Below are 21486 nucleotides of genomic sequence, written 5' to 3'. Positions count from 1 at the left end.
CCATCTTCAATGATGGGGGAGCCCAGCACATCAGTGTAAAAGATAAGGCTGAAGCATTTGCTACAATCTTCAGCAGAAGTGTCAAGTGGATGATCCATCTCGGCCTCCTCCAGAGGTCCCCAGCATCATAGATGTCAGTTTTTAGCAATTCAATTCACTCCACGTGATATCAAGGAATGGCTGAAGGCACTGGATACTGCAAAGGCATTGGGGCCTGACAATATTTCGGTAATAGTACTGGAGACTTGTTCTCCAGAACTTGCCGTGCCCCTAGCCAAGCTGTTCCAGTACAGCTACAACACTGGCATCTAACCAGCTATGTGGAAAATTGCCTAGGCATGTCCTGTACACAATAAGCAGAACAAATTCAACCCAGCCAATTACCGCCCCATCAATCTACTCTCGAACATCAGTAATGTAATGGAAGGGATCAACAGTGCTATCAAGCAGCACTTGCTTAACAATAACCTGCTCGCTAACACTCAGTTTGGGCTCCGCCAGGGCACTTAGCTACTGACCTCAAGTGTGCTTTGTCCTGGATGGTGTCAAGCTTGAGTGCTGTGGGAGTTCACTCATCTAGGCAAGTGGGAAGTAATCCATCGCACTCCCGATTTATGCCTTGTAGATGATGGACAGGCTTTGGGCAGTCAGGAGGTGAATTACTCATCGCAGGATTCCTAGCCTCTGATCTGCTCTTGTAGCCACAGTATTTATATGGCTAGTCCAGTTCAGTTTCTGGTCAATGGTAACCCCAGGATGTTGATAGTGGGGGATTCAGTGATGGTAATGCCATTAAATGTCAAGGGGCGAAGGTTAGATTCTCTCTTGTTGGAGATCATCATTGCCCAGCACTTGTGTGGCATGATGTTACTTGCCACTTGTCAGCCCAAGCCTGGATATTGTCCAGGGCTTGCTGCATTTGGACATGAACTGCTTCAGTACCTGAGGAGTTGCGAATGGTGCTGAACACTGTGCAAACATCAGCGAATATCCCCAATCTGGGTTCCGCCAGGGCCATTCTGCTGGCAACCTCATTACAGCCTTGTTCAAACATGGACAAAAGAGCTGAACTCCAGAGGTAAGGTGAGAGTGACTACCCTTAGCATCAAGGCAGCATTTGACCGAGTGTGGCATCAAGGAGCCCCAACAAAACTGGAGTCAATGGGAATCAGGTTGGAGTCATACCTAGCACAAAGGAAGATGGTTGTGGCTGTCGGAGATCAGTCATCTCAGCTCCAGGACATCACTGCAGGAGTTCCTCAGGGTAGTGTCCTAGGCCCAACCATCTTCTGTAACTCTATTCATGACCTTCCTTCCATCATAAAGGTCAGAAGTGGGTTTTGCAGTTTTAAGAACTAATTTGCATTTCTATAGCACCTTCCATCACCTCAGGACTCCCTAAAAGGCTTTACAACCAACCAAGTACTTTGGAAGCGCAGTCACTGTTTTAATGTGGGGAATGCAACAATTTGCACAAAGCAAGCTCCCACAAACAGCACCGTAATAGTAGTGACCAAATCATCTATGTTTTTTAACTGATAGTGATCGAGGGATACATATGAGCCAGGACATCAGGGAGAACTCCCCTGACTCTTTTCTGGAAAGTGCTTTCATATTCACATGAAACAGCAAACAAGGCTTCAGTTTGCTGTCTCCTCCAGCAATGCTGTACCTGGAGTATTAGCCCACATTACATGCTTAAGCCCTGGTAGCATCTTCTGCCTGGAATCAACCTACTTGAGTTATGTGGGCCAAGTGAATACTTTGAATCAACATAGTTCTTCTTTCCACATGACAACAGTGATGACACTTCAGAAGCACTTTGAGACGTCCTGAGACTGTGAATGGTACTTCCTGCAGTTATCATCATTGCCAAAATCCCCCAGCCACTCAAAAGGTTCCTCTACAAACCTCACCGTTCTTCAGAAGCTTCCCTCCTGCCCCATTGACAAGCTGATAAGATCAGGTGCAACAATGGTCTTAACATCCCCTACACTCGTTTTTTTTTTAAACTCTCCACTGAAGTCAAACATTGGGAGGAATGTAAAACCCGTGGGATTCCCGCCAGTTACCCCCCAAAGCTGCACATTTGTACCTCAGACTGGGAAACCAATTTTACTCAGCCAATAGCATCCTAGTCAATAAGTTGAATGTTGCCAGGTTTATTGTAATGAGCTGCTCCATTTCAAGGACCGGTCATCATTATCTCTTCAGTTTTCACCAGTGAGATTTAGTTTCTCGGAGGTGGTGGTGGTGGGGAGTTGGGGGGGGGGTGGGGGGGGGAGGTGTGGGTGGTTAGGGCAGGGGGTTGATCCATCTTGATAGGGTCCCAGCAGGTTCTATGGCTCAAACTCACTACTAGTCCATTGCCATTATAGCATCATACATGGAGGGACTGGAACCAGAGGGGGACAGAGTGTAGAGACCCGGACTAGCTCTATGTCAGTGAGTGGGATGGGTCAGAGAAAAGGTTCACTAACAAGACGAGAAGAAAAAATATACAGGATGTCCCTCCGTCCCGGAGGGAGGGAGGGTGGGAGGGAGAGAGAACAAGATGGAGAGGGAAAGGGAGAAAGCGATGGAGAGATGAAGGGAGAAATAGATGGAGAGGACTGGAGAGAGAAAGGGATGGAGGGAGAAAGGGATGAACAGAGAAACAGATGGGGGATAAAAGGTAGCAAGAAAGGGATGGAGAGAGAAAGCAAAAAGATAGCGAGAGAAATGATGAGATGGAGAGAGAAAGAAATGGAGAAAGAGAAGGTGGGGGCCGGAAGGAATAGAAAGCACAAGGATAGAGATGAAGGGGAGCATCAGTTGCAGATATACTCTTAATACACAGGCCCCATCACAATTCTACTACAGTGACTCATGCCCATTAGTCCCTCACCTTTCACAACACCTTCACAAGAGGAGAACCAGGGAGGGAAGTGTTGAGACTGCGACAGAGGAATCTTGACAAGCAAAAATGAACCCTTCCTCCAACCTCAGCAAAATACCGGAGAAGCGGAGACGAGTTATCTGCCCCATGCATTTCTTGCCTTTCTGAAATTTTCTCCATACCGTTCTCCTTCCATCCCTCTTTCCTTCCCTGAATCCAATCCAGTCAAGCAAGATAGACCCAGGCCTGAAGCAGCCTTTAAAAGAGAAACCCAGGAGGCCTGAAGAAGCCTCAGATTTCTACTACCCGGCAGACACTTTCCAACTCTTTCGGATTTCCCTGGAATCTCCAGGAATTGAAGATTGATAGCCAGGGGCTGTGAGCAAACACCAGGGAGAAATATCTGAGGAGAGTTAAAAAATGAGGAGAGTTAAAAAAAAAAGTACATTTCCCCTTTCTCTGAACAATTTTTTTCCAGTTACAGAAATGGGGGAAAATAAGGGCTGTTTTGACTGAGAGTCAAGAATTATCCAATTGGCTTTCAAATTGGGCGTGGGCAGGGGGAGGTAGGGTGCGGGATATGTGGTTCTCCAATGATGGACTTGTTGAGTGACCAAAGAGGTCAAAGCTCCCGGGCAACTAGGCTGACCACTGGCAGAGGCCACGAATACCAGGCACCATGGTGGTGGCATCATCATGCGTGGGTAGGGGTGGTGAAATTACCACGCAGGGCAGAGTGATGTCGTCACACGAGGGGATGGTGGGGGTGGGTGAGGGGACCTCATCGCATCTGGACATTCAGGCCAAGGGGCAGACCAGCTCAAAAATCAGACACCTGGTCACTCTACAGGCAACCAAAGTTGGCAACCTTGCCGGCACAGTCAGCAGTTTTTATTTTTAAATGCACGATACATCGATGAACTTGATGCCCAAATAAACCACCTTGAGGAATTGAGAGTTAAAGGAGGATAAGAAGCGAATTCAGCCTTTGCACATTTTGCCTGTTGTGTACTCCTCCGAACATTAAAAATACTCTACCACTCTGGCTGAGGACTGAAGGTTAGGAAGCTTGGCCTCAGAAAGGCAAGAAGGGGCTGAATTCACTTTCCGTAGAAATAAGCTTGCCCGTTTCTTTAAAGTTCCCTGATACCCCACCCCTCACCAACCCAACACTTGGGAAGAAGCATTAACCAACAATAAGAGAGTTTCAATTAGGTTACAACATCAACATGACTGTGCAGGTTATAGTTCTGCTTCTTCATACCGGCGCTCAGTGGAGATGTCAGGGTCAAGCTCTCCATGCCACCCTGCCACCCACCCCTCCCCCACCCATTAGAAAATCGCTGCTTGGGGTTTAAACAAAAACTAGCGACATTTAAACAGAAATGGATAGGAATGATGCAATTCTTGGTTCAGTGGGTACAGGCACCATTAACCATGCCAGCTGCTTTTAGCTGAGGCCCCACAAGAACGTGACAGGCTGGCCGCAGTGTCCCCAGACTGGGGAGAATTTAAGACAAATAATAATTAATAAGAATAATCAGTCAGGATTAGGCCACACGTTTGCTATCCAGTGATTTCCTCTGTGAAGTGACTGCATGGGGAGGCCAAGGTCTGCTGTCAGGGTGTGAGCATGGTGCTGGAGAGGTTGGGGAGGGCAGGGAGTGAAAGGGCAGTGGGGGTAGCTGGTGAATGAGATGGACACCTGAGAAAGGGAGGGTGCGGAAAGGAAGAGAGAGAGAAACACAGACAGGACAGACCTGAGCAAAAGAGAGGGGAGAAGGAAGGAGCAAGAGACAGGGAAAGTGTAAAAGCATGCCTGATCAAGGAGGATGGGAGAGAGAAAGAGAAGGTGAGAGAAAAAAGAAAGGGAGAGAAAGGAGGAAAGGAAGGAAGATAGAGCAAGAGATGGATAATGAGAAAGTGAGGATAGAAAGAATGACAGAAAAAAAAAGTAGAGAGAAAGGAGGAAAGGAAGAAAGAGTAAGAGATGGATAATGAGGAAGTGCGGACAGCGAGAGTGAAAGTGAGCAGGAGAACAGGAGAGACAGAGAGAGAATATGCCTGAGCAAGGAGGGGAGAAGAAAGTAAGAGGGACAGAGAAGACTAGAACATGTGAGCAAAGGGCACAACAGAGTAAAACTTTTCCTACTTTGATGTTTATCCAATATTTCCATTTGATCAACAGCTACTAAAGTCTGTTGGCAACGCTACATATTCCCCTAGCCCAGGGGGAGCTGGGATTGTGGAGTTTAGTAAACTCAGCAGACGGCAGAACCTTCCTAAATCACATTGCCTGGTGTCACGTCAGTCGGTGCAGGTATCCAATGAACCCTTGGGGACAATATTTTTAGGTGTGGCGGGCAGATACAGAAGGAAGAAAGCTAACAGCACCACAGTTAAAAAAAAAAATGCAGATGTGCGAACACAGCAAATGAAGCAGACGAACCTTAAAACAAAGAACTGGCAATGTCCGACAGGACAGGGTTACCAAGAGACAAGACACCAGAAAAACTGCAATCACAAGAAGGGAAAAAAGATTTTTAAAAAAGACAAATAAAAAGTGGAATAAGACGGGCTGGTATGGTTAATGTCGTCCAGGAGGAAAGTCTACTCGTTGCAACCCAATCAGGTTTTCATTTTCCCCTTTGGTTGTCGTGTTGAAAGAGCAACAGAGCCAATCAGTGCAGAGGATACTGTTGCTAGGTTATCTGCCTACCTGCTGAGGTGGGAGTGGTGGGCGAGTTTGCTTGGCTGTTCTGAGAGGCTGCTGTCGCATTCACGGCGGTCTTAACAGCGTAAATGTTAGCCTCCTCCTGGAACTTACCAATGTTCTTCTTATACCGAATTCGCTTGTTTCCAAACCAGTTGGACACCTGGAGGGAGACAGAGAGGTTCAGGCAATGTCTTCAGAAAACTCTGAGGTCCACACACAGCAACTTGCCATAGACACATCCTGCACTCTTTTTTTTATTCATTCTGTCCAATGGGACATGGGCGTGGCTGGTTAGGCCAGCATTTTCGTCACGTGTAGGCCAGACCAGGTAAGGACTCGCTGACTTCCTTCCCTAAAGGGACATAAGCGAGCCAGATGGGTTTTTATGACAATCGACAATGGTTTCATGGTCATCATCAGACTTTAATTCCAGATTTTTTTTTTTTACTGAATTCAAAATTCCACCATCTGCCGTGGTGAGCTTCGAACCCCAGAGCATTACCCTGGGTCTCTGGGTTACTAGTTCAGTGACAATACCACTATGCCACCACCTCCCTTTAGTATGACTAGCGCAAGCCAGGTCAAAGTTGCCATCTTGGGGAGATGTCAATGGACCAACTCAGCTTACAGCAGATTCAGCAGCTCAATGCATGGCACTCAAGGGAACACAAAATCTGGTTCCTACAACGGAGCCATTCCTGCCTCCTCCCACACGTCCCATTATCGGATTGGACTCTGACAAGCTGCTTGTAAAGTCTGCATGCTGCAGACATTCCTCGTGGAGCACAGGAGGAGGAGGAGGCCATCCAACCCTTTGAGCCTGTTCTGTCCCAGTCAATTAAATCACAACTGACCTGTAATTTAGCCCGTCTTGATCCTTTATAACCTGACCTAACAAAAGTCTATCGACTCCTAGCTGGTCGTATTTATTACTGCAGGTTACGTCACATGACACCCCCCACCTCCAAATGCCCCACCCAGTCAGTCTCTTCACCCCACCTCCCCCATCATCTCCAACATTTCTATAACTTATTTTAAAAGACTGTTCATAGAAAATGGTGAAAAAACCCAATCATAATTTAAAGAAAATCTGTAACGCCTCAACGATTGTGTTCCCTGGGGTTTTCTTACAGGGGTGACCAGGAGATGGGAGTCTTTAATAGTTGGAGGGTTGGGAGTGGGGGGGGTTGCAACCCGATCAATTTAGTCTAGGTCCATTTTCGCGTGGGCCTTGCTAAGCTGTGGTCAGGCTCAACACTTCCAGAAGGAATGGCTCATGTGGAGGCCAGAGCAAAAAAGTACAGCAAGCACTGGGACTCATTTCAAGGGAACTGGAATTAAAAAGCAGAGAAATTATGCTAAATATGAGGGAGAAAGGAATATGTTGATGGGTTGAGATGACCATGGGGCAGTAGGCTCATATGAAGCATAAACACTGGCATGCTCAAGTGTGATTGCACCTCTGAGCTGCGTAGCATTGAAGTAGAAAAAAAAATTGGGGTCGGGATCGGAATTTTAGTAAAGACGGGGCCCAAGGGGGGAGAGATCTTCAGTCTCAAGGCTTATTGGACTTGCCGAGGATTTGTGCTGGGGAGTGCAGTGGTGAGACAAGAGATTACTGATGGACATATTCTGTACTATATTGTCCCACGAGAGATAGGGGCCCAAGCTAAAGTGCACCCAACTAAGCGCTGCTGGCACGATGGCTCCCATGTGAGTGCTGAACAGGCTTACTTGGTTAGGACTGGTGAACACTAGCCAGGATCCAGGGCGGATACAGTTCAATCCTAGTTACCTGATTTCAGTAGGCAATTGGCTTTCCTGTTGCCAGATTAAAGTGTGCGCGCAACTGGACCCAGAACAGATCAGCACCTTCAGGGGAGAGGGAGTGAGGAACTGGACCCAGAACAAATCAGCACCTTCAGGAGAGAGGCAGTGAGAAACTGAACCCAGAACAGATCAGCACCTTCAGGAGAGGGGGAGCTAGGAACCGGACCCAGAACAGATCAGCACCTTCAGGGGACAGGGAGTGAGGAAATAGACCAAGAACAGATCAGCACCTTCAGGGGAGAGGGAGTGAGGAAATAGACCAAGAACAGATCAGCACCTTCAGGGGAGAGGGAGTGAGGAACTGGACCCAGAACAGATCAACACCTTGCTGCAGAGAGTGAGGGGAGAGAGGGTTAACAAGTCTAGAGTTACACTTGATTTACTGCTTTACTTTGATTCTGTCAGGTCTCCTGAAAGCTGGAGATTACCAAGCCCAAAAGGAATTTGTACAATTTCATTTTCAGGTCTTGGTGATATTAAGTTACCCTCTCTTTGCACTTATCAACCAGATCTCTCAAACTCTGGCACTACATCATATGCTGAACTTATCTCCATTCAAAATCCTGTTATTGAACATAACTTCTTGGATAGGTTCTTTTTTAACTTCAATAATGAAAGCTTGAACTCCAACATGAATAACTCCAACATTAAATCAAATGCTCCAATCTAGATCAGAGGGCTAAATGCTGAGCCAACTTATTGAAAAATATTCCATTTATAACAAGTGGAGTAGAAGGTAATTAGGTAATTAGCCATAGTCCATGAGGGACCATAGGCACCGCGCTCCATTAGAGGGGGACAAGTGGTTCTCTAGTTTGAGGGGCACCACTCCATATGCAGCATGGGGCAGGTTAATCTGGAAACCCAGTTAGTGCTCAAGCACATCTCAGGAACCAGGCAGAGTACAACAATGCTTAATTGAGCTTTTTATTCTGTATCTAACCCATGTTGCACCCACCCTGGGAGTGTCTGATGCGACAGTTTAGAGGGAGCTTTACTCTGTATTTAACTCTGTGTTATACTTGCCCAGGGAGTGTATGATGGGACAGTGTAGAGGGAGCTTTACTCCTTGAATGGTGTCAGCTCACTACCGCCTTCTCAAGGGCAATTAGGGAGAGGCAATAAATGCTGGTCTAGTCACTGACGCCGACATCTCATGAATGAATATAAAAAAAAACTCATCAAAACTGCATTGCATCTGTTCAGTCAAATCCTGACACTAATTATAATAATGTGGAGTCATGTTCCTGCACTGAAGACTCTTATCAATTGTACTTAACTCCTTTAAAATGCAGCTCAGTATTTTTGAATGTCTTAGATGGAGACAAGTGATCATCTTGCAGGTTAATCTAAACTTGGGAGATATTATTCAAAACTTTCCATTATTGAGTTTCATCACTGGGTCCTCTGACCTGGTCCACTAATCTGTGCTCTGCCACGTGTGGCATTGAACCACACTAGTGAGGCCTGCAGCTTAACCTTTGAACAGCGATGGCAGGATGCTGCGCCTCACTGTTCAACAAATCCCCCACAGATGCCCCTGAGTGAAGACTGCCATGAATGTCCCACTTGCAGCAACAAGCAAAGCGGCCACAGCACAGTCTGACAGGAGGGACAGAAGAGAAAGGATGGACAAATACAGAGGACATGTGCCGAGGCATCAACTGTATTCAAGGACAACCCAACAGTTTGTTGTCCACGGTCCAAAATGGCAACCTGGTGAACAGCAATAATTTACATTTACACAGTGCATTTCACATAGTAAAACATCCTAAGGTGCTGCACAGGAGCACTGTCAAACAAGAATTGACACTAAGCCACAGCAGGAGTTATCAGGGCAGATGACCAAAAACTTCTTTAAAGGAGTCTCTCAAAATGGAGGTGGTGGGTGGGGAAAAAGAGAGAGAGAGAAGAGAGAAGAGGAGGGGGAGTTAGGCAGGGAATTCGAGAGCTTAGGGTGAAGGCAGTTGAAGGCACAATCACCAGCGGCAAAGCTTAGGAGGCCCAAATCGGAGGAGTGTCAGTGGGGCTAGAGGAGGTTACAGAGACGGGGAGGGGCGAGACCAAAGGAAGGATTTGAAACCAAGGATGAGAATTTTAAAATTAAGATGTTTGCTGATACAGGAGTCAATGCAGGTCAGGGAGCACAGCGGAGTGACGGGCGAACAGGACCTGGCGCGAGTTAGGACCCCGGCAGCAGAGTTTCGGATGGCCTCAAGTTTCCGTAGAGCGGGAGATGGGAAGTCGGTCAGGAGAGCATTGGAATTGTCAAGCCGAGGCATGAATGAGGAATGCAGCTGCAGATGAGCTGAGGCAGGGGCAGAGACTAGCAATGATATGAAGGTAATAAGGCAGAAGGTGTTTACGGTAGCCCTGTCCAAACCCACAAGGCCCAGGAAATTCTAATCAAGGCAAACGAGCAAGGGAGAAATTGAAACAACATTTTGTTCGTGGCACATGGGTGATGCTATGCTGCCCATTCTTGGTGCCTTGAGAAGGTTGTGGTGGACCTTCTCCTTTGATCTCTGAAGTCCTTTTACAGATGTTGGTAGCTAGGGAACTCCATCCCTCTGGCTCTGTTGCAGCATGGAGAGAGGCCAGGCCTTGCCTGAATCATACGAGGTCACCAGGTCATAGTTTGGACAACATCTTCTGTGCAGCCAATAAAACAAGAAAGAATAAAATTTCGTATTTATCCCCCATCTTTCACAACCTCATTGAAACGCATAATGGGCTTGACAGAGTAGATGCTGAGAGGCTGTTTAGGACTTGAGGTACAGGCATGGGATAAGGAGTCGGCCACTTACGACTGAGATGAGGAGAAATTTGTTCACTCCGAGGATTGTGAATCTTCAGAATTGTCTAGCTCAGAGAACGGCGGATGCTCAGTTGTTGAGTATGTTCAGGACTTACATCAATATGATTACTAGACTAAGGGAATTAAGGGATTTGGGGATAGGGTGGGAAAATAGAGCTGAGGTAGATTAGACATAATCTTATTAAACAGCAGATCAGGCTCGAGGGACCGCAAGGCCGTTTTTTTCCATTCGTTCATGGGATGTGGGCGTCGCTGGCTAGGCCAGAGATTTATTGCCCATCTCTAATTGCCCACGAGAAGGTGGTGGTGAAGCTGCCTCATGCAGTCCATGAGGTGTACATACACCCACAGTTCTGTTAGGGAAGGAGTTCCAGGGTTTTGACCCAGTGACAGTGAAGGAATGGCAATATAGTTCCAAGTTAGGCCGGTGAGTCGCTTGGAGGGGAAGTTCCAGTTCTACTCCTGCTCCTTATATTGTGTTGGGAGCCGCAGCAGCAAATTTTCACACAGCAGGCTCTCACAATCAAAAAAACGTGACATATGACCAGATAGTCTGTTTCAATGATGTTGCCTGAGGGTTAAATATTGGTCATGAGAGCAAGCCTCTGCTGTGGCTGCAAAATGGGATGGGACCTTTCACTTTGGCCTGAGGGGGCAGGTGTAATGTCTCATCAGAAAGACAGTGCCACTGACTGTGCAGCACTCCCTCAAGTACTGAGCTGGGAGCATCAGCCTGGATGACATGGTCAACTGACGGAGCAGGTCTTGAACGCACGACCTTTGGGCTCACAAGGTGCGGGTGCGACCAACTGATTTATGTTGGCATTATCTGGGCAAGCCCTCTCTACAGTTAACGAAGCTTAGGAAGAGGAGGAGGCCATTCAGTCACAGAATCACACAATGCAGAAGAGGCCCTTCGGCCCATCGAGTCTGCACTTGACCTACCTACCTAATCCCATTTACCAGCACTTGGCAAGCCCTCTCTATCATCAACAAAGTTTAGGAGGAGGAGGTGGCCATTCAGTCCCTCAAGTCTGCTCGACCAGCCAATTGGATCATGGCTGATCTGTACCTCAACTTTACCTTGCCTTGCTTCCATTGCCCTCGAGACCCTTACGTGACCAAAAAAAAACCTTCAGTTTTGAAATTTTCTGCTGACAGGCCAACCTTTTAAAGGCGAGAAAGTTCTGGATTCCCACGACCCCTCTGTGTGAACAAGGGAATGGCCCAGCTGTAATTGGTTTCTGGACCCCCCCTGACCTGAGGAGATACTTTCTCTTCAACAGCTTAAGAACCAGGTTTCGATCGCTCCTGAATCCTCTCGGGGATACAAGCTACGCCGTCATTACTGAATTTGAATACATTCAACGAACACTTAAAATCACGAAGGCAACACAAGAACGAAATCTCACACAACCAATCACGTCGGCAACAGAAAGCACGCAAAACGATAACAAGAGAAGAAGCTGTGAGAAGGTTAAACGGGCCTAACCTGGGATACACTGACCTGCGATACAGTGATGCCACATTTTTTTGCCAGCTCTTCTTTGGCCTCTTCACTGGGGTAAGGGTTACTGAGGTGAGAGTAAAAGTATTCATTCAAAATCTCTGTGGCCTGTTTGCTGAAGTTACGCCTTTTTCTCCTGCAGAATTAAAGTTTAGATATGACTATACAATCGAGCAGCATGGAGAACTGCAGGCTCTAGAAGCCCAAACACTGGCTTGGTTCACTCTTAACACTGTCACAAGGTCCTCATCGTACAGATCAGCACACTACAGCCTGGAGGTCAAGGGGCCCGACAAATAAAGCCTTTTATTCTACTGGAAATTGTTACCTGCCCAGGCCCCGAGCTGCCAATGTTATCCTAGAGTCTGGAGGAATTGATCAGGGTTAAACCTGTGCCACTGCTGGGCAGTGCCAGCTTCTGCTCTGCATCACCCATGCCAACTGATCAGGGGCTTTGATATGTCCTCAGAGTTGTTAAAAACACAAATTATATTTAGTTCCCTCAGTGGCTCCGTCAAGACCTGTACTTCTCTGTTCTGCCTTCCTCCCTCTGTTCCCCTGCTGTCCTCCGCTTCCTCCCTCAATCAGTCCTTCCCTCTTCCCCTGCTCCCTCCCTCAGCCTCCATTCCTCTCCCACCCCCTCCCTCGGTCCTACTCCATCATCCCTCCCTCCCTCGGTTCCCGCTCTTATTCCTTCCTCCCTCAGCCCCGCTCCTCTCGCTTGGTTCCCGGCTCCTCACCCTCCCTCCGTTCCTGCACTTCTCCTCTCGCCCCATTCCCGCTTCTCTCCTCTCCCTCAGATCCCGCTCCATTCCCTCACTCATTCCCGCTCCACTCCCTCCTCTGGTTCCCGCTCCACTCCCACTCCCTCCCCCCACCCTGTAAAATTGTACCTGTACAGCTGCTTCTATTCCTCCCTTCCATCTCTATGCACCAATGAAATCAGAGACTGCCCACAGTGGATCCCTGAACTCCACTGATCCCAACCTGGAGATCCCGCCTGTTCCTGGAGCAGGAAGGGTTGAGCTGGGTGAATCCACCGTACTGACCTGGCATCAAGGAAGCGGGACCGAAGGATCATGACTGCCTCGCATGTGCTTTGCTTTAGCTGCATCTGGATCGAGCTGAACTTCCGATGGATGATCCCAACCATTCTCTCGATCTCCTTCGGCGAGATCGGCCGTGTTCGGCTCTGCTCCCTCAGGAGGTTCATGACGTGTGTCGTAAATTCACTGCAGGCCTGGCAAGAGAGAGGGAAAAACAGCGAAATCAAGCTTAGTAACGGCTCACTCGTTCAGTGGAATTGCACGGGGCTCTCCACAAAACTCTACACAGCACAGATAACAATAGCACAAGGCAGGGAGATAGGTAGAACCAGTGCATCGAGTTACATCAAGGCAAAACTCAATAAGACAAAGGAATAACAGAGTGAACTAAAAGAGTCATCAGATGGCTCGAGGGGGAGAAGAGGAGGGGCGAGGGGCGGAGATGGGCCGAGGGACGGAGAGGGGCGGAGAGGGGCCGAGGGACGGAGAGGGGTGAGGCGGTCGAGAGGGAGGGGGCGAGGGTCGAGAGGGAGGGGGTGAGAGGAGAGGGGAGAGGGGCGAGGGGAGAGGGGCGAGGGGCGAGGGGCGAGGGGCGAGGGGCGAGGGGAGAGGGGCGAGGGGAGAGGGGCGAGGGGAGAGGGGCGAGGGGAGAGGGGCGGGGGAGAGGGGCGGGGGAGAGGGGCGGGGGGAGAGGGGCGGGGGAGAGGGGCGGGGGAGAGGGGCGGGGGAGAGGGGCGGGGGAGAGGGGCGGGGGGAGAGGGGCGGGGGAGAGGGGCGGGGGAGAGGGGCGGGGGAGAGGGGCGGGGGAGAGGGGCGGGGGAGAGGGGCGGGGGAGAGGGGCGGGGGAGAGGGGCGGGGGAGAGGGGCGGGGGAGAGGGGCGGGGGAGAGGGGCGGGGGAGAGGGGCGGGGGAGAGGGGCGGGGGAGAGGGGCGGGGGAGAGGGGCGGGGGAGAGGGGCGGGGGAGAGGGGCGGGGGAGAGGGGCGGGGGGAGAGGGGCGGGGGAGAGGGGCGGGGGAGAGGGGCGGGGGAGAGGGGCGGGGGAGAGGGGCGGGGGAGAGGGGCGGGGGAGAGGGGCGGGGGAGAGGGGCGGGGGAGAGGGGCGGGGGAGAGGGGCGGGGGAGAGGGGCGGGGGAGAGGGGCGGGGGAGAGGGGCGGGGGAGAGGGGCGGGGGGAGAGGGGCGGGGGAGAGGGGCGGGGGAGAGGGGCGGGGGAGAGGGGCGGGGGAGAGGGGCGGGGGAGAGGGGCGGGGGAGAGGGGCGGGGGAGAGGGGCGGGGGAGAGGGGCGGGGGAGAGGGGCGGGGGAGAGGGGCGGGGGAGAGGGGCGGGGGAGAGGGGCGGGGGAGAGGGGCGGGGGAGAGGGGCGGGGGGAGAGGGGCGGGGGAGAGGGGCGGGGGAGAGGGGCGGGGGAGAGGGGCGGGGGAGAGGGGCGGGGGAGAGGGGCGGGGGAGAGGGGCGGGGGAGAGGGGCGGGGGAGAGGGGCGGGGGAGAGGGGCGGGGGAGAGGGGCGAGAGAGAGGGGCGAGGGAGAGGGGCGAGGGAGAGGGGCGAGAGAGAGGGGCGAGAGAGAGGGGCGAGAGAGAGGGGCGAGAGAGAGGGGCGAGAGAGAGGGGCGAGAGAGAGGGGCGAGAGAGAGGGGCGAGAGAGAGGGGCGAGAGAGAGGGGCGAGAGAGAGGGGCGAGAGAGATGGGCGAGAGAGATGGGGGAGAGGGGCAAGAGAGATGGGGGAGAGGCGAGGAGGAAGAGGAAGAGAGGAGGGCAGCGAGAAAAGAGGGCAGCGAGGGGAGAAGGGGTGGGGGAGTGAGGGGCTCCGAGGAGGGATGAAAGGGAAGGAGAGCTGCATGAATTAGTTATAAGTCAGCAACATTGAGCTGCCACACCACTTTGCATACTGCAGATTGCCAGCGTGTCTAAGCCTGTCGTTGAAGCTGCAGGGATGGCTGGCTGAGCTGTCAGCAGCAGTCTCATTTACCAGGATTTAGCTCATTTCCATCAGAACCCAGAGTGACCGAGTACAAGCAGGGGCTCCTACACCCACATCCCTGTTCATCATTCAAACTGCATCTTTCACCGCAGACAGCTCGGTAATCTGATCACAGGGGTATGGGGAGGATGACTGGAACAAAGAGACCTCACTTTGAATGTTCAAGCAGTTTATATACGACACAAAAAGAGAGCAGCTGCTCCTCTGGGGCAAGGCATCGGAGGTGGAGCTTTACTCTGTATCTAACCCGTGCTGTACCTGTCCTGGGAGTGTTTGATGGGACAGTGTAGAGGGAGCTTTACTCTGTATCTAACCCCATGCTGTACCTGCCCTGGGAGTGTTTGATGGGGACAGTGTAGAGGGAGCTTTACTCTGTATCTAACCCCGTGCTGTACCTGTCCTGGGAGTGTTTGATGGGACAGTGTAGAGGGAGCTTTACTCTGTATCTAACCCCATGCTGTACCTGCCCTGGGAGTGTTTGATGGGGACAGTGTAGAGGGAGCTTTACTCTGTATCTAACCCATCCTGTACCTGCCCTGGGAGTGTTTGATGGGACAGTGTTGAGGGAGCTTTACTCTGTATCTAACCCATGCTGTACCTGTCCTGGGAGTGTTTGGTGGGGACAGTGTAGAGGGAGCTTTACTCTGTATCTAACTTTGTGCTGTACCTGTCCTGAGAGTGATTGATGGGGACAGAGTAGAGGGAAATTTACTCTGTATCTAAACCCGTGTTGTTCATGGCCTGGGAGTGTTTGATGGGACAGTGTAGAGGGAGCTTTACTCTGTATCTGACCCCGTACTGTACCTGTCCTGGGAGTGTTTGATGGGACAGTGTAGAGGGAGCTTTATTCTGTATCTAACCCCGTGCTGTACCTGTCCTGGGAGTGTTTGATGGGGACAGTGTAGAGGGAGCTTTATTCTGTATCTAACCCCGTGCTGTACCTGTCCTGGGAGTGTTTGATGGGGACAGTGTAGAGGGAGCTTTATTCTGTATCTAACCCCGTGCTGTACCTGTCCTGGGAGTGTTTGATGGGGACAGTGTAGAGGGAGCTTTATTCTGTATCTAACCCCGTGCTGTACCTGTCCTGGGAGTGTTTGATGGGAACAGTGTAGAAGGAGCTTTACTCTGTATCTAACTCCGTGCTGTACCTGTCCTGGGAGTGTTTGATGGGGGCAGTGTAGAGGGAGCTTTACTCTGTATCTAACCCCGTGCTGTACCTGGCCTGGGAGTGTTTGATGGGACAGTGTAGAAGGAGCTTTACTCTGTATCTAACCCCGTGCTGTACCTGTCCTGGGAGTGTTTGATGGGGACAGTGTAGAGGGAGCTTTATTCTGTATCTAACCCCGTGCTGTACCTGCCCTGGGAGTGTTTGATGGGGACAGTGTAGAGGGAACTTTACTCTGTATCTAACCCCGTGCTGTACCTGCCCTGAGAATGTTTGATGGGACAGTGTAGAAGGAACTTTAAGCCATATCAAATCTGTTACCATGACGAACCGCTAGTAGACTAATTTGGCCTGGCCGTCCGATGCTTTTGCGGCTGGCTCCGTGTAACAAGCAGAGCCATCAGTGCATGCTACCTGTTCGTATTTCTCCAGCTCCGTGTGGTAAATCTGCCGAATCTGTGCCAGCTTTGCCCGGTAATCCGAGTGCTCGATCGAGTTGTCGGGTGACACTCCGCCAGAAGCTGCTGCTGCTGCCGCGGCTGCCGCGGATCCCCCGCCTTTCTCCGGTCCAGCTACCCCCTCCGCCAGCAGCATGTTGTCCAATCGCATGAGCTGGGGGTCCACTGGCTCCTCCTCCTGACTGCTACGAATACTCAGGCCTGCATCAACAGGGCAACAAAGGAAAACCCAATTAGATTCCTTTCAGTCAAAAGGCCGACAAGAAAGGACGGACAGTCCTGAACGATCGGGTTGATCCTTGGACGCAGCGTCCAATCATCGAGATTAAAGAGAGACACATTCAAGTTTTTTTTATATTCATTTTACGTGACGTGGGCAGCACTGGCTAGGCCAGCATTTATTGCCCATCCCTAATTGCCCTTGAGAAGGTGGTGGTGAGCCGCCTTCTTGAACCACTGCAGCCCATATGGTGTAGGTACACCCACAGTGCCGTTAGGGAGGGAGTTCCAGGATTTTGACCCAGTGACAGTGAAGGAACGGTGATATATTTCCAAGTCAGGATGGTGAGTGACTTGGAGAGGAACTTCCAGTTGGTGGTGTTCCCATCTATCTGCTGCCCTTGTCCTTCTAGATGGTTGCAGTAGTGGGTTTGGAAGGTGTGATGGGTGTTAATTTGGATATCAGCTGACCCCCAGCGTCAGAAAGGTTTTTAAAACTCCATTTGTATTGCACTTTTCACAGTCTCATCCCAAAACACTTTCCAGCCAATGAAGTGCTTTTGAAGTGCAGCCACTGTTATAATGTGGGAAACGTGACTGCCAATTTGTGCACAGCAAGCTCCCACTGGGTCAAAATCCAGGAACTCGCTTCTTAACAGCACTGTGGGTGCACCTACCACCATATGGGCTGCAGCGGTCCAAGAAGGTAGCTCACTAACACCTTCTCAAGGGCAACTAGGGATGGGCAATAAACGCTGGCCCAGCCAGCAACACCCACATCCCATGTATGAATAAAAAAACCAAACAGCAATGTGATAACATTTTACTGATATTAGTTAAGGGATAAATACTGGCCAGGAGACTGGATGAACCTAAAATAATGTCATGGAGTTTTTTAACACAAATACTTAATATGTAGGAGCTGGAGTAGGCCAATTGGCCTTTTGAGTCACTGCACCATTGGGCAAGATCCTAGCTGATCATCTGCCTCAGCTCTAACTTCCTGCACTATCCCCATAAATCTACCAATCTCGGTCTTGAATGTATTCAATGACTGAGCCCCCTTGGCTCTCTGGGGTAGAGAATCCCAAAGATTCAACGATCCCTTTCATGAAGAAATTTCTTATCTCAGCCCTAAATGGCTGATCCCTTACTCTGAGACTGTTGCCCCATGTTCCAGATTCCACAGCCAGGGGAAAGCACCCCAGCATCCACCCTACCAATCCCTTGGTTTAATGCCACACCTGAAAGATGGCACTCCCTCAGTACTGCACTGGGTGTGTCAGCCTAGATTTAGAGCTCATGTCTCTGGAGTGTTCAACTATTTCATTTTTGATTGAGAGTTTGGTAACTGATCTATGCTCACTCTGCTTGATTAGTTAAGCCTGGGCGTGGACTCAGAGTAAAGTAGACAAACTGTAGAAAGAGCTGGAAAGCCAGAGCTGAAGCATGGAGCAGGCTTTTTAAAGCAGTGAATAACACCTGTTACGCACATGGAAACTAGTGTCATCTCTGCACAGACCTGGGATATAAATATAGAACAGACACTGATTCAATAGGTGAGAGTGCTAGCTATCAAGCCACGGCTGAGTGGAGAGATCTCCTGGTGTCCTGAATAACATAGCCAAAGAAAACAGATTAATGGTTCATCTCATCCCGGGCCTGTGGAATGTTGCAGGTGCAAAATGGCTGCCCTGTCACCTACAGAGCAAGAGTCAGTGCCTTTCGAAGTGATCAATAGCTTAAAGCCCTTGGAGACATTTTGACAGTGTGGTAAATGCAAATGTAATTATGAATAAGTTAACAAGGCTGTAGCTGGGTCAGCCCGAGTAAGCCAGCTGTCAGTTGTTAAACTGTTTAAGTTACTAGTTGGCCATGCTAACAGTGTAAGTAATTGATGAACAATCTCAGGTACAAGGAATCTCAGTCTCAGATTCTGAGAGCAGGTATTTTATTTCAATAAATATCCTGTGACTTGAGCATGCTCACTCACAGTTCTCTCCTGCTTGAATAATTAATGCTCTCTCTGGTTTCACCAGTGTGCAGAACAACTGAGTTGCCATCACCACTGAAGGGCGGGAACATTTTGAGTGACAGCCCGAAGGTCTTCCAAAGGGATCTCATATTCAAAGCTTGGCCAAATCAGTGCTGGCATTCGGCCAAGGTAATGAGCAAGATCCTGGAAAAACATTGCCTCCCTCCCTAACCCAGAAGATCCTACTTCCCTCCCCAGCCCCCAGCCTGGAGCACCCTTACTCCCTCCCCTTGCAGCACCCTCACCCCCTTCCCCACAGCACTCTTATACCACCTCCCTAACCCCACAGCACTCTTACCCCTTCCTCACCCAGACTCTTACCCCCAACCCCCCCCAGCACCCTTACCCCTCCCCCTAGCACCCTTAACCCCTCCCCCCAACACCCTTAACCCTTCTCCCGCAGCACTCTTAGACCACCTCCCCAACCCCCCAGCATCCTTACCCCCAACCCCCTGGCCCCCAGCACCTTTAGACCACCTCCCTAACCCCACAGCATGCTTACCCCCTCCCCTCCAGCACCCTTAAACCCTCCCCCAGCACCCTTAACCCTTCCCGCAGTACTCATAGACCACCTACCCAACCCCCAGCACCCTCACCCCCAACCCCCCAGCATCCTTACTCCCCAACCCCTCTGCCAAGAACATCCTTACCCCCAGCAATCTTATATCACCTTCCTAACCCCACAGTACCCTTACCCCCTCCCCCCAGCACCCTTACCCCCAACCCCCAGCTCCCTTACACTACCCCCTCTGCCAAGAGCATCCTTACCTCCAAACCCCCCAGCACTCTTATACCACCCCCCTCAACCCTACAGCACCCTTACCACAACGCCCTTACCCCAACACCCAGCGCCCTTACCCCTAACCCCCCCAGCATTCTTATATCTCCCCCTTAACCCCACGGCATCCTTACACTACCCACCAGCTCAGAGTATCCTTACCCCCACATCCCTCAACCCCCAGCACCCTTACACCACCTGCCAGCCCAGGGCATCCTTACCCCCACATCCCCCACCCTCCAACACCCTTACGCAACCACACCCCCACCCCAAGCCCAGGGCACCCTTACCACATCCCCCAAAACCCACAGCACCCTTACATCACCCTGCAGCCCAAAGCATCCTTACATCCAACCTCCCATCCCCCAGCACCCTCACACCAACCCCCCCAACCCAGAGCATCCTCACCCGCCCCTTGCCCCCAACCCCACTGCACCCTTACCCCACCCTCTGCCAACCCCACAGCATCCTTATTACCCCTAGCGGTGGCGCAGATGTGTTATTGGAAGCTCATTTCGGAGTAAATTTTATTAATAGAGGAACCCAGAGATAGGTCATTCAGCCCTTTGAATATGCTCTGCCAGTCAATTCGATCTGGATGAACTGTATCTCTATTTACCCTATATTAGGGATGCCCCAATAACCTGACACATCAAAAAAAAATCAATACCCGCTTTAAAATTTTCAAATGACCCCCGCACTCAGCACTTTTTTTGCAGAGTGGGAGAGTTCCAGATGTGAGAAGAAATGCCTCTTTAATTCACTCCTGAACGGCCGAGTTCTAATTTTAAGCCTGCCCCAGCTTGTTCCAGACTTCTCTACGAGGGGGAATGGTTTCTCTCCATCTTGTCAAATCCTTTAATCATTTCAAACAGCCCAACTAAATCACTCCTTAATCTTCTATACTCAAGGGAACACCAAGGCTTGTCAATCCCATAGGGATTGGAGGCAGAAGGTAAAACTGAAACTTGGATCCTTTATCGCGGCTGCTGCCGCCTTCCTTTCCAGTGGCACCGCCCGGTTCCCACATGCGCCCCATTCTCATAGAGGATATCCCACCCGTGACAAACCGTTTGAAATCGGAGCCAGGTGTGACTCAATGGGCAGCCGCTCTCGCCTCTCCAGTCAGAAGGCTGTGGGCTCCAGACCCACTCCAGAGACTCGAGGGCAAAATCTAGGCCGACGCTCCCAGTCACAGCACTGATGGTGCGCCGCACTGCCGGAGGTGCCGCCTTTCAGATGAGGCATTAAAACTTGCCCTGCCACACCCCCTTCTCAGGTGGGCACTGAAAGGTCCCACTCCGAAGAAGAGCAGGGGTCTCCCGACTTGGAAACATATCGGCCGTTCGTTCACCGCCGCCGGGTCAAGATCCTGGAACTCCCTCCCTAACAGCACGGTGGGTGTACCTACACCACAGGGGCTGCAGCGGCTGAAGAAGGCAGCTCAGCACCACCACCATCTCAAGGGGGCAACTAAGGATGGGGCAATAAATGCTGGCCCGGCCAGCGAAGCCCACACCCTCCTGAATGAATGAATAAATAAATAAATACTTATCCCTTAACCAACATCACTGAAAGAAGGACACACTGGGCCATCTGCTCAGCAAAATCACTGTGGTGGTCGGTGGGGTGCGGTTTGGTTTAGTGAAAAATCATCATGGCGGGGTCGGCGCCAAATTGTGATGGCGATGCAAACAAAGTCGTGAAAATTCACAAGCTATCGGCAATCATTTAAACGGGGGGGGGGGGGGGGGTGCAGAAAGGTATCAAATAAAAAGGATCACCCAATTATGAATATTTCAGTGCACAAATAACCAGGGCGCACTGCAAGGTGCAGGTTACATCTACAAGAGGTTTCATCTGCACTCTGCATCTTGTAACGCGGCCCACGGGTTACCGTGGTCAGCCCGAGTACTCTCGATTATTTACAAACTATTTCACAGTCTTCACGCTCCCCATATTCGTCCTGCGAGTCGATTGCAGGATGGTGTCCCCACCACCACCTCCCCCCCACCCCCGCTCAATCGCACGTGGACTTGCCAGCGGGGCGCCCCG

General features: G+C 50.9%; 1 protein-coding gene across 6 annotated transcripts in view; it reads right to left on the bottom strand.

The window, feature by feature from the left end:
* Window positions 1-21486, bottom strand: part of LOC121291372 (pre-B-cell leukemia transcription factor 2-like) — an 86830-nt gene that overhangs the window by 11990 nt on the left and 53354 nt on the right. For 2 of the 6 annotated variants that reach the window (XM_041212453.1, XM_041212455.1), the window contains exons 3-6: window positions 16356-16600; window positions 12799-12989; window positions 11735-11885; window positions 5598-5754 (exon numbers count right to left, since the gene is read on the bottom strand). In XM_041212453.1, coding sequence (XP_041068387.1) covers window positions 5598-5754; window positions 11735-11885; window positions 12799-12989; window positions 16356-16600 — 744 coding nt within the window. The remainder of the gene's footprint in view (window positions 1-5597; window positions 5755-11734; window positions 11886-12798; window positions 12990-16355; window positions 16601-21486) is intronic. The other 4 variants (XM_041212456.1, XM_041212458.1, XM_041212454.1 and 1 more) reach the window with 3 other exon arrangements.

Source organism: Carcharodon carcharias, chromosome 19 (genome assembly GCF_017639515.1).
Source record: "Carcharodon carcharias isolate sCarCar2 chromosome 19, sCarCar2.pri, whole genome shotgun sequence".
NCBI lineage: Eukaryota > Metazoa > Chordata > Chondrichthyes > Lamniformes > Lamnidae > Carcharodon > Carcharodon carcharias.
This window is presented reverse-complemented; position numbering and strand designations above follow the sequence as displayed.